General features: G+C 41.5%; 1 protein-coding gene across 1 annotated transcript in view; it reads right to left on the bottom strand.

Moving 5' to 3' along the window:
• Positions 1-15,533, bottom strand: part of LOC146432625 (uncharacterized) — an 84,551-nt gene that overhangs the window by 57,316 nt on the left and 11,702 nt on the right. The window contains exon 3 of the mRNA XM_085070082.1: positions 13,265-13,417. Within this exon, the coding sequence (XP_084926208.1) occupies positions 13,265-13,417 (153 nt within the window). The remainder of the gene's footprint in view (positions 1-13,264; positions 13,418-15,533) is intronic.

The following is a 15,533-nucleotide window of genomic DNA, read 5'->3' as shown; positions in this document are numbered from 1 at the left end:
GCTTCCTTTGGCCTGCCCAACTAAAGCAAAAGCCAGGCACTGGAGTGCTAAGGAAATAAAGTTTTGCTCTTATTCCAGAAGATGTTTAAGCAACAGATAATTTTCTCAGCGCTTTCACTTGTAAGTACTACAGGAAACCATAGGGTGACAGTGCCAGCAACATTCACTTTTCTAGCCCTATCAGCCTCTGCTGCAAAAATCTTCCAAGAGAAACTTTCTGTGGCCCTCAGCAGTCATCATCCATTCTCTGCAACAAGATCCTGTAATTTCTGCCTGTGTTTTTATTCTCCTCTCCCTGCCAATGTACAGATTGCAGTGCACTAGCACCTCAGGTTAACCTGTGCATTGAAAAAATCTGTCAGTAGGGCTCAAATGGTGACAACTGACAACCTAAGAGAAAAAGCAGGAATTCTGCACACATTTATGGAGAAGCATCGAGACGCCCCAAACCAAAGAAAGAAAATAACAAGTAAGCTAAAACTGCTCTTCAGCTCCAAAATACCACTTTGAGGATTCAAAAGACCAGAGTTTGGCTGTCCTTCCATATCCATAGAAGAGTCATTGAATGTCAAAAAGTTATTCCTGGCATTGGCATGGTTTAAAGAGATGGCAGATCCTGCATTCTTTGACTAGCTTATTCCTAAAACTTTCTCATAGCATTAGTTATAAATTTCAAGCAACATGTTTCTCTGAATAATCAAAGAGAAATGAGAAACTGTACGGATTCAGGCACAATTCAATAGGAAGAAATGTGACAGCATACGCTCATAAGACATTTACATGATTGCTGTAGAGAACATATTTTTGTTAAGTTCCTTGTATTACATTTTAGCTGACATGACACTGAGAAAATAAATCCTTAGAAAAGTCTTGTTCTTACACTGTTTCTGCCTTACCCAGAACTAAGCAGCAGTGTTGAAATCCTGCAAGGAAGCTCATTCCCTTGAGGTTGTTAATCAGCATTTTAGACAAAAGTTTGGGGTAGCTTCCAACTAAGACTTCAAATTTTTTATCTGAAGCAAACCAGACTGCTAAATTGCATTCTGGTTTTATAAGACAATCATTATTAATAATAATAGCAAAATGAGAATTGCAAAGATTATTTTTTCATATGTTTTATTAACGTGAAGCTAAAATCCTGCTGATCAGATCAGCACAGTTGCATCAGAGATAAATTTAGTCCATTATTCAATTAATCCTTCAATGCACTCCTGTGGTCGAGGTAATACATTATTATTATCTCCACTTCTGTTATTCCCATTAGAGACATTAGTTCCAAGAATGTGAACCATTTATTTTTGAGGGTCTTGATCCTGTAACAGGATGTGCTGGCAGAGACCCCAGTGTCCACAGCAAATCCCACTACCTTGAATAAAACTCATCATCCTTCATCAGGACAATTGTTGCAAAGTGCCATTACCTCCTGTAGTGCCCACCCAGCTGAACAAGTGCCTGCACTGTTTGATTCAAGGTGGCAATAATTAATAATAATTAAAAGAACCTGTTTGCATTTACTGTAACTGGAGCATGTTTAATTGACCACCCTGCTTTTGGGAACATCCCTTTGTCCACACAAACAAGGGTGAGGGAAACAAGCAATACTGAGTGTTAAAACAGAAGTGCTCTCAGCACACTCCACATCCCTGCTTGCCAGTCAAAGAGCTGATTGCTTTTAAGGTGGTGGTAGTAACCTTTTACCTCTTTAAATAAGTGATGAAACAATTATCCTATTAGGCATTTGATCCACCTGCATTCATGCTTTATTTTGCATCAGGACTGTCCTTTTAGAGCACAGGGAATCATGGAATGGTTTGGGTTGGAAGAGACCTTTGAAGGTCATCTAGTCCAACCCTCTGCAGTGAGCAGGGACATGAACAAGGTCAGGTTGCTCAGCACTCCATCCAACCCGAACTTGAATCTCCAGATTGCTCCCACTTTACTGTAGTTTGACCCACATTTTGGAGTGGTCTTATCTGTGTTTCTTTGGGCTGTGTTAACCAGATTCCTTTTTGAAACTTAACTTGAAGATCTGCTCCAGGACCACTAAAATGCTTTGACCACCAACAAGTATTCAGTCTGTAAAGCCAGACTAGAGCTACCTAAGGGAAACCCCTAGAAATATACACAGTGTGGACACAGAATCCTCAGGCACAGCTGTATTGTTCTATGGCTCACACCATTTACAAATGCAGAACAATCCACTATGCTACCCTGTTGACCCTCAGCCAACTCCAGTGAAAAGAACATTGCACAAACCAGTCAAGCTGATTGCAGTCCTGTCACAGGGCTGCTAGCACAGCCACCTGCCCATTCTGAGCCACAGCAATATTCTAGCTCTTGCAAGATTGGTCTCCAAACAGCTATTAGGTAGCCCAGGAACCTTAGCTGCAAACACAAAAATTCAGTAAGAAGCAATTCTGCTTGCTAGTTAAACTGCAAAGATCAAATAATAACAGCAAGCAATGCAGGAATGCCATATATTTTATTCATTAGCATTGCTAATGTGGAAAATGTTTCTTTTCCTGTGATGAATCTTACTCATTACACTTTGAATATAGGAGAATGTATTCAGAATGTTGTGTCAAACATACAAGTACATACTATATATATTTAAAGTAACACGGAAAATGGCCAATTTTGAAATATTTTAGGAAGGAAGGTTTTTCTATTGCCACATATATTGCACACAGATGTTCAATACATATTCTGAAGTATAATGTATATCAAACATATAGGAAACCCTGGCTTTTCTATGTTCCACCTTCCTATAATATCCAGATTAATATCATTAGTAAAAGACCCAAGGGTGACAGATCCATGGGGTGATCCTTGGGATACTTTGTGCTCCAGGCTGGATGGTGCTCCCTAACATTAGGAGAACTATCAGGCAGTGCAACTGGTAGAAAATTACCTCAGACAGAGCTGTAATTCCTTTTTATTACAATTCTTGCTGGAAACTGGCCCTTTTAGCAGAATGAAAAACAAAATAATGAGCCTGTCTTTTTAATCCCCAAGAGGAGCGGTTAATTTACGTTCACTCACTGTTTAGTTTTCATGGGTCCTAAAATTTGCAGAGGGCCTCAGGGTCTGCTCTGCTCCATGATTAAGTGAAGCAAAAAGCCAGAAATGCTGTTCTACAGCTCCTCACTTACAATCTGCTTACAAACAGTAGATCACTCCGTGGTGTACAAGAACAAATACATTTCCCTCCTGTCACTAACTAACTCAGACAAATGCTTATTTACTGCAATCCCACAGACCATGGAGAGATCAAGTTCTGCAGCAGGCAGGGCATTCCTAGCTCTGACACTAAAGCTTCATGTAAATTTTGAGATATTGTCTTCATTCTTTCCACTATAGATTCCCTTCCCCCTCACGCTAATGAGGACTAGGCTTTTTCACAGTGGATTCCCTCACTGAATACTTCAAAATAAACTATTCCACTAAATGAATACACTTCATAACCCCTGGAGGAAATGGCAGTTTGATTCAGAAGGCAAATGTTTATATGCTTTGATTTCTGTATTTTCCCTCTCTCTATACCTACACACACACCTTTATGCATATGTAAATATATATATATTCCTAGAAGACAGGTGAACCTGAGTATTTACTTAGTATTTACTTACAAAATAGCCCCAGTGAAGGGAAATATGAGATGAGAATGCACATCATCTCTTATATAACCTATTCTTGGTTTTCTTTGTAGATAAACAATGGAAATGTTCATTGCCAAACCCTATTAATGACTAAAATAACCCCTACTTTGGTGATGTCTGTAACAGGAGCCCACATACAAATATGGCAATTCCAGAATCATTTGGTTGAAGGATCAATTTACTAACCTTTTATGCAACATGAAGCCACCAGCATAAGGCAGGAATAAAAAAATTTGCTCTGACTGCTAGAGCAGTACAGCGACAGAGGAACAGCTCTCACAACATGAGCAAGTGTGAAAAACACAAAAAGCAAAAGAAAGAAAAACCACATTAAAGAACAGCCAACAGCATACTAAGAAAAAAGCTTTCCCCTTGCTCTTGCAAGAAATAATGCCAGCTGAAATAGAGATCAAGTTTCCCATTTACACTTTCCATGGCTTTTATTTTCCCAACAAACCAGAGAACCCAAACATGGAAGATGACATGCTTTCTTGTTAAATGTGTTTCCCACGGAGGCGTGCCAGGCCACCACATTAATGGATTTCCACTTCACATTTGCTTCTGCAGATGATAACTTTTGCCTTTGTATATACCAAAATACAAGCAGGCAAAATAACTTCTTTGCTAGGAACAAGCACTTCCACAAGCAAAAAAAAAAAAAAAAAAAAAATTCAAGGGAGGTTTGGATTAAAGGAACAAAAAACCCCAAACATCTAAGTGACAACTGGAAGCCTCTTTCCTAGAATTTACAAACATAGATAAGATGCTGAAATATAGGATTTGTTTCAGCTTATACAAATAAGTGCTTATTTCTAGAAGACAGAGTTGCTGGAGAATAAAAAACATCCTGCTCTAAGAGGCACATGGCTGATATCAGGAACAGCCCTTCCCAAGCAGAGATATGAGAAACAGACACCACTATTTCTTCCTTAGTCATATTCAATTTCTTCAAGCTATGACTATTAAAATGAAGACTGAGCCATCAAAGTGTCAATGAGCTGAGGAAGGAAAAGGAGCTGAAGCTAAAGCAAACAAATTACGATCAAAAACAAGGGAATTTATTTTAAGCAGAAAATTAATATATTTCATATTCAACTTGTGCCAAAATCTGACTGCAGCAGAAGAATTTCTAATTTGTCTGGTTTAATTATCACTGAATAAAGATCTTCAGATTCGATCCCTAACTCATAAAATCCTTTAGTGAAAGGACAAAGGACTAGATTATGGTCTTGCTTATGGCTGTGTAAATCTCTGGTAACTTCACTGAAATCACACTGCCATGAATATTTATGGTTCATTGTAAACATTTTGAGAATTGTAGTGGGATCAACTTTATAGAGCACAAGATATTTTAAATATTGGAAACTTAGCCTTTGTACTTTCAAGCACCACATGCAGGGCTTCAATTTACCACAGTGAACAAAACTTCCCAGTGTAACACAAATCCAGACCACAGAACCATAGAATATCTTGAATTGGAAGAGACCCATGAGGACCATCAAAGTTCAAATCCTTCAGTCAAGGCTCGTAACACTCAAAGGGCATCACTTAGCCCCAAGTTTCCTCCATGGGAGTTGTAAGGACTCAAGACAGACACCTCAAAGCAGCATTGAGAAGCTTCACATGCAAAGATGTTTGGTCAGTTCTGATTAGACCCTGCCAGGACCTTGGGAAGTGGCTTATTTGAGAGAATATAAGGCAATATTTTGCTGTCATTAATCCACTGAGAATCCCTGGTTCTTTCATTTCCTAAACATGACATGCATATTTCAAATTACACATTTTTTACTTGATAATTATTAAATAAGATAGGGATGGAGTCAGCAAATAATGGCTCGAGAAGGAACATTTAATTTCCAAGAGTGTCCTAAGAGACATTTCATTGAGGGGAGCCATAGCAATTACCTGCAAATTCAGTGTCAGACACATTTCACTAATTCAGGACTCAGGAAGACAATGTGCATTAGCACTAGGAAGGTTGTAGATGGAGATAATCAGATAATGAACATCACAGTGGTGAATCTACCGACAGAAATTACACTGCTGCTCTGCTTGTCTAAGATTTGAAATGCAAATTATTTTGCAGATTTGTCGAATGAACTCTTGATTCTTTTTAATTCTTTGCCCTAATTTTGTTGAGATTATTCCCCATTTACCTCTTGGCCTTTGACAGATGTCTGAATTTGCCCTGGTCATAAGGATTTTGGCTGGTAGGCATTGAATGCAATGCACTTTCAAGTTGAGGGAAATATAAGGATGAAGAGCAGAGAAGAAAAATACAGCAGGCAGTGGTGTTGTGCCATTGCTGTTTGCTCAGTCTTCATTCATGAATACATTTCTAAACAGCTGGATCTGACTACATATTGATATTGTTAGTACCAGGCCCTCTTGGGAGAGCCATGTGCCAAAAGGGAATACCCCAGGTCAGTTAAGACAGAAGCCACAGAATGAAAAACAAATTAATGTGCTAACCAGACCAGTCCACTGGTTGAAAGTGTCAGGAAAGGTTTGGAGTAAAACTGCATTAATTTGGGTTTTGTGGTAAATAATACCTAAGATTTGATGACATTAATTGAAAATGAAGACAGTCAAGCCTTGGAATAAGGACCTGTTGTCTTCCTAGCCCCTTCCATGAAGAAAGTCCTTCTATTCTCTCCACACCAAGAGACGACATTAAGTATAAGACAAATCAGATTTCCAACATCCCATGCTGCTTTTCATTTTCCTGCACAGAAGCAAAACCACTGACAGACCCATGCAAGCATCCCTGACAACTGAGGGATTTTCTGCAGAGCATTAAGACTCCTCCATCAATAGGGGAACAGGCTGTACTTCTGTGTGCTCAGGAGCACCATACTCTGGGTGTAGTCTGTTTAGAATTATTGGTTGCATGAATCAAAGTGGCAAACCTGCCTCTTATCTGTGCCCACTCAAATTGAGTACTCTGTGTGTGTATCTCTAATGTAGTTGGGTCCTATATTCAGCAACAGCGATAGAGAATCCTCAAGTACAAACATGCACCAAGTGATATTTCTGATTTAAAGGTTAACACTGATTCAAATTGCTTTTATTCTTCCCTCCTGCTGGGTCGGAAAATGTTCTTTAGATTTACTTCTCCTGAATGTTCTCTTTCAAGATCTCGCTACTTTGCCCCCAAGATTTCCTCATTCTCTCCCTCTGAATTTGCAAGTAAAAATTACAAATGTGATTATTTGCAAATTTTAATGCCTTAGACAGAAAAATACTAATAATCTTGATCCTGAATCTTATCGTTGGACATTGGTCAAAATTATCCTTTTTCTAAGACCTGCTGTCCTGACTTCCTTCCAATGCTAAATCATGAATCCTTCATCGTTTTCTAATAGATTAAATGATTTGCTTTTGCTGAAAACTGTTTTGATATTTATTATACTCTGTTCATTGCCATCCCACTGAATTGTGCTGGGAAAACTTAAATGCTTTGAGAGAGATTGGCTAGATGGGTAGATAACTGTGAAATTTTACAGTTAATACTTGCAAAGCGCCTAGAGATTTCAGAATAAAGGAGGCATGAGAAATGCAGAGATTTCCTGTTATGTTTCAATGCATGAATGCAAAAAGAAGAAGAGAGGGCGGGAAGAACCAAGTCAAATATTATGGTAGGTCTTGAAAAGTCTCTTGCTTTAATCCATGACTTCCCTGTTCTCCGCCATCTCAATTGGCACTTGCAGAACTAGACTTCATTTGTTTCCTCTGAGATCTTCCTTTAGAAAGGATCTGAATGGAGACAGGGATTTCTATAGAGCACAGGTAATTAGTGCTGGAGGGCTCTGATTATCTCGTTATACCCCTCCTCACCATTTGACACAATTCCATATAATAAGCCTTCCCCTGAACAAACCTGGTGTGCCACAGTGTCTCCTGGGAGGCTGATTCTCCATGTGAGGAGTAGAGCTGCAAATTTCCATCCTCTGCAGACATTTATTCTTCACTTCTCTAATGGTTATTGGAGAGCAGGAGAATGATATACTGAATTTAAAGGTAAAATCTCTGTCCCCTACCTTTTCCTCCCAGTAGAACTGTGGGACAACAAACTGCTTGTTTTTATTCTTACTCTAATTTCCTTTCTGTGCTTTCCCTACTTTAATTAAAATGAGATCAACAATCCACAAGAAAACAAACTCATGAAAGCTGCACTGAATGTACATCTGCATTATAGTTTAATAAAAAGTTAAAAGTTAGGGTATTGAATAAAATTAAACAATTTCCCCCAAACAGAGTGGGAATTAAAATAAAACCCAACAGCAACAACAAAACCAGGGGAGATCATGATCAATTAATGATGAATATTGCATTGCTTTGTTTGCAATATATCAGTTCATGCCCAAAGAGATAATTTGAAAGATGGGGAGAACTATTAGGGGTGTTTAGGGAAATACCAACAAAGCCCAAAAAAGCTAAACTATAAGAAATAATAGCAGGCAACAACAAAAGACCTTGAGGAACACGAGACTAATTAGAGAAGTCGGCCATGCGTTTTGTTATCACTCCATTACAATGAATGGAAATGAGGCCAGGGGTTGAACATCTCTGCTCAGCAACACCTGGGGAACAGGAGCAAGGAAAAGCCTGATCTGCCCTTGTATTAGTTATTTAAGCTCAAAGAACTTTAACTGATACAGAGCTGATTTCAAGCAAAAAGACATAAAAATTCGCACTAAAGAGCAGAAGTTCAGAAAACATTAAAGGAAGGACTGAATAAATAAAATTCTGACATACTTTTCTTTATAAGAGTCAATGGGGCAAGCAAGATAACAAAGGAACTTATGTCAGGGAGAAATAACCATTACACTTCACAGACACTTGTTTAGAAACAATTTTCTTTTGCCAACAGCTATAAATGGTGCAAGCTTCAATACTTTTATTTGTACTTAAATGAGAGGCCACTTGTCAAATATTTGCACAGAATAAACCTCAGCTCAAAGCTTTTGAATGTATGCTTTGCTTTAAATATGGTAGTAATCCCACCTCTAGTCAGGCGAATCCTTCAAGTCATGCTGTGCTGAACCACATCTGTCTCTCGAGATTCCACCATAAAAATTATTGCTTTGCATTTCAGCAGAGAACAAAGTGATTCCCATGTACAGTTTGTTTGCAAAACACTCTGTCAACCAAATGGATCTCAAGCAACTGCATATTCTTATAAAGCAGAAACACAAACAGAAGAAAAAAAAACCAAAAAAACCAACCCCACCCTCTTTCTAAATGTGAATGACAAACATGACAAACTGAAGTCAGCTCGACTGCCAATTCCTCTGGGAAAGACAAGCTCGTTTGCAACTGCATCAAAGGCAGCAGCTGGCCAGCCCAGGCTGCCAGTGGGATGGTGATGCTCATCAGCAGTTTGAAGGTGCTAAAGTAGATGACATGGTGCTGTTTCCAGAATCAGGGCCTGTAACAAGTTTATCTGAGGATGGGCTGGTGAAAATGTCTATTGCTTTTCTCTCTAGCCATTCTTCACAATGATTTTGCCACTCCTGCCTAAGCTTCTGATCAAGTCAGTGTTTTCTTTCTCTAGACAAAAACCCATTGTTTAATGCTTCTGAGTGCTCTGACAACTAGGAGGGTGAAATGCAACCTGCGAGTGACAGTAAATGCCTTCTCTCTCTGTGTTAATATCCAGTGTGTGGGTCTGTAATGCACTGCTCAGTGTGACTCTTCAAGGCTGCTTCCACAAGCAGCTGGGAAAGTCAAGCCACTGTCAAAGAAACAGCAGCTTTTGCTCTTTGCTCAAGAAGTTTGAGGTTCTTTGTCTCTAAGTTTTGTAATGATACAGAAGCATCTGCTTGTGGCATAAGCTGACATGGGCTGGATGCAAAGAGTGGATTGCATTCCTGTATCCAACCAACACTGGTTTTGTTTCTTCTGCTTTCCCTTTCCTACTGTAGCTTGGCTCAAGAGATCCAAACAGCCTTCATGCACAATGGAGAAACATCTTCTGCCCAGCCAGCACATTTCTACTTAAACTCAATGTTCTCAGGACACAATCAATACAGAAGACAGATGTTTGATAAGTATCTAGTCTGGATGGGAAGGTGTTGATGTATAAGGAAGGAAACCAGAATCTTTTCATTCCTTCTGTGTGAGAAACACATTGGTTTTGCATTTGCAGTTGAAATCTAGATTGCACCACGTAGAGGTAGGTAGACAGTGCAAGTTTGCAAGGGATTTTGTCCTGGTTTTGGAAGCATTTTGATACTGATATCTATCTCAGTGTACCAAATTTGACAGAATCTATTGACTAGATAAACTGCTGCTCCCTTGCAGGTCACTAGATGGTGATGGGGAATATTAAGAAAGCTCCTAATGCAGAAAGCAAAGCTGCAGACCTTGCTGTAGTTAATGACTGAAGGAACACTTGCTGCTCCCCATCATTCCTTTCAATTCTGCTCACGTCACATAATCTCAGACAGCACAAATTGCCATCAGTGTGAGATACCAGGAATGCCTCCAAACCCACCGTGGAGTTCAGTGTGAGAGGTGGAGACTGAACAGCCTCTCCAGCCTATCCTCCTGGGGTGTAGCTTTAATTAACAAGGTTCTATATAAAGAATTTGTCGAGTTGGTTATTTGAAGGAAAAAAGTCCATCTGGGCTCCTAGAAACAGGACCTATTTGAAATTATATTCCTTTTTATATAGCTTGGACACAGCAGAAACAAATGTCCAGAAGGGAAAAAAAATCTTCCCGAGATAAAAAGGAGCTGGCTGCTCTCTGCTGATCCTTTGGCACCATGCCTGCCAGTATTTGAGAAGAGCAAAGCTGAGAAATAGAAATTCAGCACTGAGAAGATGCACCCACTACCTCTGAAGCACTTACATCCCACCAGCCCACTCAAAAAATCAATCCTAGGCAAAGCCTGTAGCCTGGGAGGGACACAGGGAATGGGAAGCTGAGCCAAGTCTCTCTTGTTAAGAGGAGAACTCCAGAAATAAACAGACAAAATATTAGCTGATATATTTTTTTACATGTTTCAGGGACGGGGAATAGAGAAATTCAGAAGAGAAGAGAGGACAACTCTAGTTCCAGACACCCACCCAGAACTTGCAGCAGGAATTCCCAGAACTACCCACTCATATCTATTCCCAGCAACTTGGAGCCAAAAAAACCCTTCTGTCCTCAGGAAGCTTTTCTTCTCCATTTTTTTTCCTTGTGTCTGTTCATATTAAACCACCACAAAATAAGAAATTCCTAAAGTACTGACAAACTGGAAAATATACCAAGAAGAGCAAGGAGAAATGAATTATGAGTGCTGGAGGGACTCACTTGCAAGGAAAGATTAGAAGAACTAAATACGTCTAGCTTGGCAGAGAGATGACTAAGCAGAGAGGGGGAAGTGATAAATGTCTACAAATATTTGAAGGGCGTATACACTGAGGAGGCAGAGAGATTCTGCAGTGTGAGCCATACCAGGTGGTGGGATTAGGAGCAAAGGGATGGAAGCAGAAAAGGAAAAAAAACAAAACAAAATAGAAAAAAAAACCCACCAAACCTCACAAAGCAAAAATTCAGCTGAAGGCTACACAAACCAAAGTCCTCATGAAAATGATATATATCCACATCCCCCACACTGGGGATGTGGAGATTTTCTCAGAGGTAGAAAACTCAGTATATGAGACATATGGGAGGACTGCAGGAGTGCTTTGTTGCTTGCAGAACTGAAGGAAAGAGCTGTGCCTTGATGCTGGGAGACCAACAGGAGCCTCAGTGGACAACAGGTGTCCCACCAACACTGTCAATTAGAGAGCTTCAGGCAGGAAGTGAAGGTAGTTGTTGTATCCAATTGAAATCACAAGAGGAAGGTTTGTTTGGAATAATTTAATGACCCTGAACTTGGTAGAGCTGCAGGACTTTGTAGATATAGCCCAGCCAGATGGTCCCTGGGAAGCAGGAGGCTTTGGGTTTGTTAAGCATTCAAAAAGATGAGGGTGAAAAGCCTGAAAGATCAAGATGGAAGACAAAAGCACCATATTCCTCCATCTTAACTCCATCCAACCATCACTGGTTCAACCAGGTCAAAAGGAGACAGGGGAGAATGGAATGCATTCCACAGCTCAGTTTCTGATGCAAAGCAAACCAGTGCTCCTTCAGCACCTCAAAAAGTCAGGAACAAAATGTAGCCAATTCCTCTTTCAGGAAAACAAAAATTGCCTTCCACTTTCAGCGAGGGAGGACCACAGACATCACCCCAAGCCCTGTCCTGCTCCACATCAGCACACTCCTCTGTGAACAAGCAGAAAGACAATCCAGAGATCACCTCCAAGGGCACATAATTGAAGGTTGTATTCCAGACCCAGTTCAGCTGGATTCCAGCCAGGACATGCAGCTCAATTGCTTTAGAGTCACAGACAGCAGTGCCTCCTCCTGCCAATACAGGGGGTCAGACCTCTACTTGTGTCTTCCTGGAGCTATGTCACTGAGGCTCCTGCACACAGCACTTGGCTGTTTTGGCTGAGAAGGGGGCATGGGTACAAAATAATTCAAGGAAATGCATGGAGTTCTTCCTTAAGAAATTAATTTCCAAGTGTTAAAGCTCTCCCTCGTGCAATCTTGTGTAAACCAGGCAAAAGGAATTCCCACAAGTCCCCATATGGGAAATGTGTCAAGGTCCTTCCCCTTACACTGGATTTGATTCAAAGTTTGATGGGAAGTCAAAGCCTCAGCTTATGTTTTCAGAGTACTCCATGTCCCTAGCAGAGGTTTACAGGGATGAAATCCCATGCCTGTGACAGAGAACTCTCTGTAAACAGGGTGGTGTTCATCTGCTTGGGAAGGAAAGCTAATTCTACTAATATTATGTTTTCATAGGCGAAAATAAAAAGAGAATATATTTGACTAAAGTGAGATTTCATGATGATTGTATATTTCTCTGACAACTGAAATAGGGCAGCAAACAGAACAGCCAGAGGTCAGAGCAGCTGAAGTGGTGGATCAGCTCAACTGGACAATAACACTGTGAGGGAAAAGACACACTTCTGTCTGTCCCTACAGAAAACCAACACACTGCTGAGCATGGCCCTTTCCACCTGGAACATCAGAACTAAAAGCCTCATTACAAGACAATCCCTGTATCCCAGTCAGCTGAAGCACAGCAAAGGAGAACTTCATCTTCAATGGACAGAGGTGGTAGAGGCAGAGGGGAAGAAGGGGAAGATTTTCAGGGATTCCAGTGTTGCATGCAAACCCAAAGACAGCCTTGTTTCCAGTAAGCTGAAATCCCTAAGTAAAAGACACTTTTAATAGCATGATTCCCACCAGAAATTACACTGGTCAGCCATCACAAGGTCCTCCCACCCCAGCAGAGAGATTCTTATCATCCATCAGAACCAAATCCCAGTGCTCCTTTCTTAGGAGCCAATCCTAGGACAGGGAAGCTGTGACAACCTTTCCTCATGGAAACAGGTATGAGGCATCCCAAGGGAACAGGGGAAAAGGCAATAACAGACATGCAATTCTCTCTGCCCCTCCCAAACACACAATCCTCTGCCAAGGTGAAGGATGAGATCTCTCAGTGGAGCCATCATGCAGCTCCTGCTCTCCTACAGCAGATGAAACATAATGACATACCTTGATCTGGGTAGGACAGGCACTGAGTCCTCTGTAGAGGCAGGCTGGGCTGGCTTGCAGCTGGGAAAACTTTTCATCAGGAAAAACAGCAGCTGCCATTCAAAACTCAACCGAGTCACATTCAGCAAAGTCCTGGGACTCGTGGCAGTGAAGCTGCAATAGAAAATCCAGGTTCATCTCCATGAAACAACACAGATTCCAGTGTCCCAGCATGGCTGGGGGGAGCATGGTGCTGTTGCAGCTCTTTTTGTTAATTAACCAGGTGTTTAACTTCAGCATCCTGGCTCAAATCCAGCATGGAGAAACACACTTCCTTTCTTTACCCAGTTTTCACTCAGCAGCTCCATCCTGAGCAGTTTCCCCCACCCTGCCCTGGTGCAGCACCTGCAGAGCAGGTGCAGTGTCACCCCGGAACAGACTGCACTCCACCAGCAGGTGAGAAACTGCTCCTCATTCTGCCTGACCCAAAGGCTCATGGAACCTACTGTGTAAACATAAGGCACTATTATCTCCCCTCTCCACATGGAATCACTTTATGGAATTTATTATTATTATTTGGAGCTCAAATTGAAACCCTCTGGCCATGTATGAACACTAAGCCTGCTTAGGGAATGCAGGAAGCAGCTAAAGTGGTGAAGAGGCAAAGATTTATGACAGTCAGAAAAGAAATTTTCTTTTCTAGCAACAAGCTTCACATTCCTAATCTATTTCTGCAGATTTTGCTACTCTCTACCAAACTTCTGACAGGTCTTAAAGACTAACACTTACCATGCTGCAAGCTGTTCCTCTAAAGTCTATTTTATCATCGTTTATAACCACCTGGCTGGATTCCCTTGGTGGTATTTTTCACTCTTTCTCACAGACCCTAAGAGTATCCATACTGCCTACAACACAGCCTTCATCTTCACCTTTCTCCTTCCCTCCAAACCATCTCAGCTGTTTTTAACTGGGCTCCCTTTATCTCCACCTGAGAGCTCCCACCCTTTCTTGATTCCCATTCAAATCATCACATTAGTGAGACAGACTGACAATTGCTTTCACCTGTTCCTTAAGCAGGATTGCACCTTCACCCTCTCCCTTAGCTTCAGTACAACTTTCTTCTGTAAGAGCTTTACAAATATATTTCTGTGCCTGATAAAATGATATTAGGTATGGATTTAAGGGGAGGTCTGTGAAAGGAGAAAAATAGCAGTGACAATGAGTCGTCGATCCCAAATTGTCTTTCTGAAAGCTCCAAATGGCTTTGTAACAGCATGAAAGTGCTTCCTGATTATTGCCAAGCTCGGGAAAGCCCTAAGGGTGGACAGGAGAGGGGTAAGGAATATATAAAAACCTGCAGGAAGAAGGGGTGTGGTAGAAATACTGAGGCTCCTCACGCTCTCCCTGGGATGCTAGAGCTGCCCCTGCAGCAGAGTTTCAAGAACTCAGGGCTCTGTTTTCCCCCCACACTAAACACTTCCAGCTATTCCCTACGCAGCAGCAGCCCAGTGGTCTCTAGGTCCCTGTGGACCCCTCCATGATCTTCAGCAAGATTTTGCAGCAGAAGTTTTAACCAGGACTTACCCATTTCCCACCCAAATCAGATGCACCTTCCTAATTTCCAGTGACTTGAGATGTTCCTCTCATAACACAAGTGGGGCTGAACCCCAACCCCAGACCCCTGAGGACAGGAGCTGGCCAGATGCCACCAGTGCTGGTCACAGCCACCCCTGGAGCCTTTGGTGCTGGCGGCAGGAAGGAGCACAGCTAACACAAACATCATGCTGTGTTCCCATGGCAACCTAAGTGTCATGTTCATCATCCTCTCATTTCTGCAAGAAAAGAGATTCAGGTCTGATGAAGAAAAATCCAAGAGTCCCAACAGGCTGGGCTGAGGCTGGGCAGATTTTTAGCATCATTGCTGGCACCACTCACCCCAGGCCTGCTGGAAAGGGCAGCACCCAGCCCTGAGATGGCACAGGGGTCTGAGCAGGAGGCTGAATGGGGTTCAAATGCATCCAGTCAGACACAGACAGGTCATGTCTTGTCTGCTCTGTGTCACTTGGATGCTAGGGACACACAATCCACTTACCACAGCTACAGAAGTTACTAGATGTTAGCAGAACAGGTTTCAGCTCCACCCATCCTGTTTCACATTTGACATGACCTGAGGATGGTGGTCCTTATTAGTTATTTTTGCTCAGTGGCCCATGGTGACTTATTAAACCCCAGTAATTTAACAAGATGGCTGAATTTGGAATTGCTCTGCCAGGGGCAGCAGAGACCTTTG

This window comes from Lichenostomus cassidix, chromosome 10 (assembly GCF_008360975.1).
Source record: "Lichenostomus cassidix isolate B80296 chromosome 10, HeHo_3.0, whole genome shotgun sequence".
Taxonomy (NCBI): Eukaryota; Metazoa; Chordata; class Aves; order Passeriformes; family Meliphagidae; genus Lichenostomus; species Lichenostomus cassidix.
This window is presented reverse-complemented; position numbering and strand designations above follow the sequence as displayed.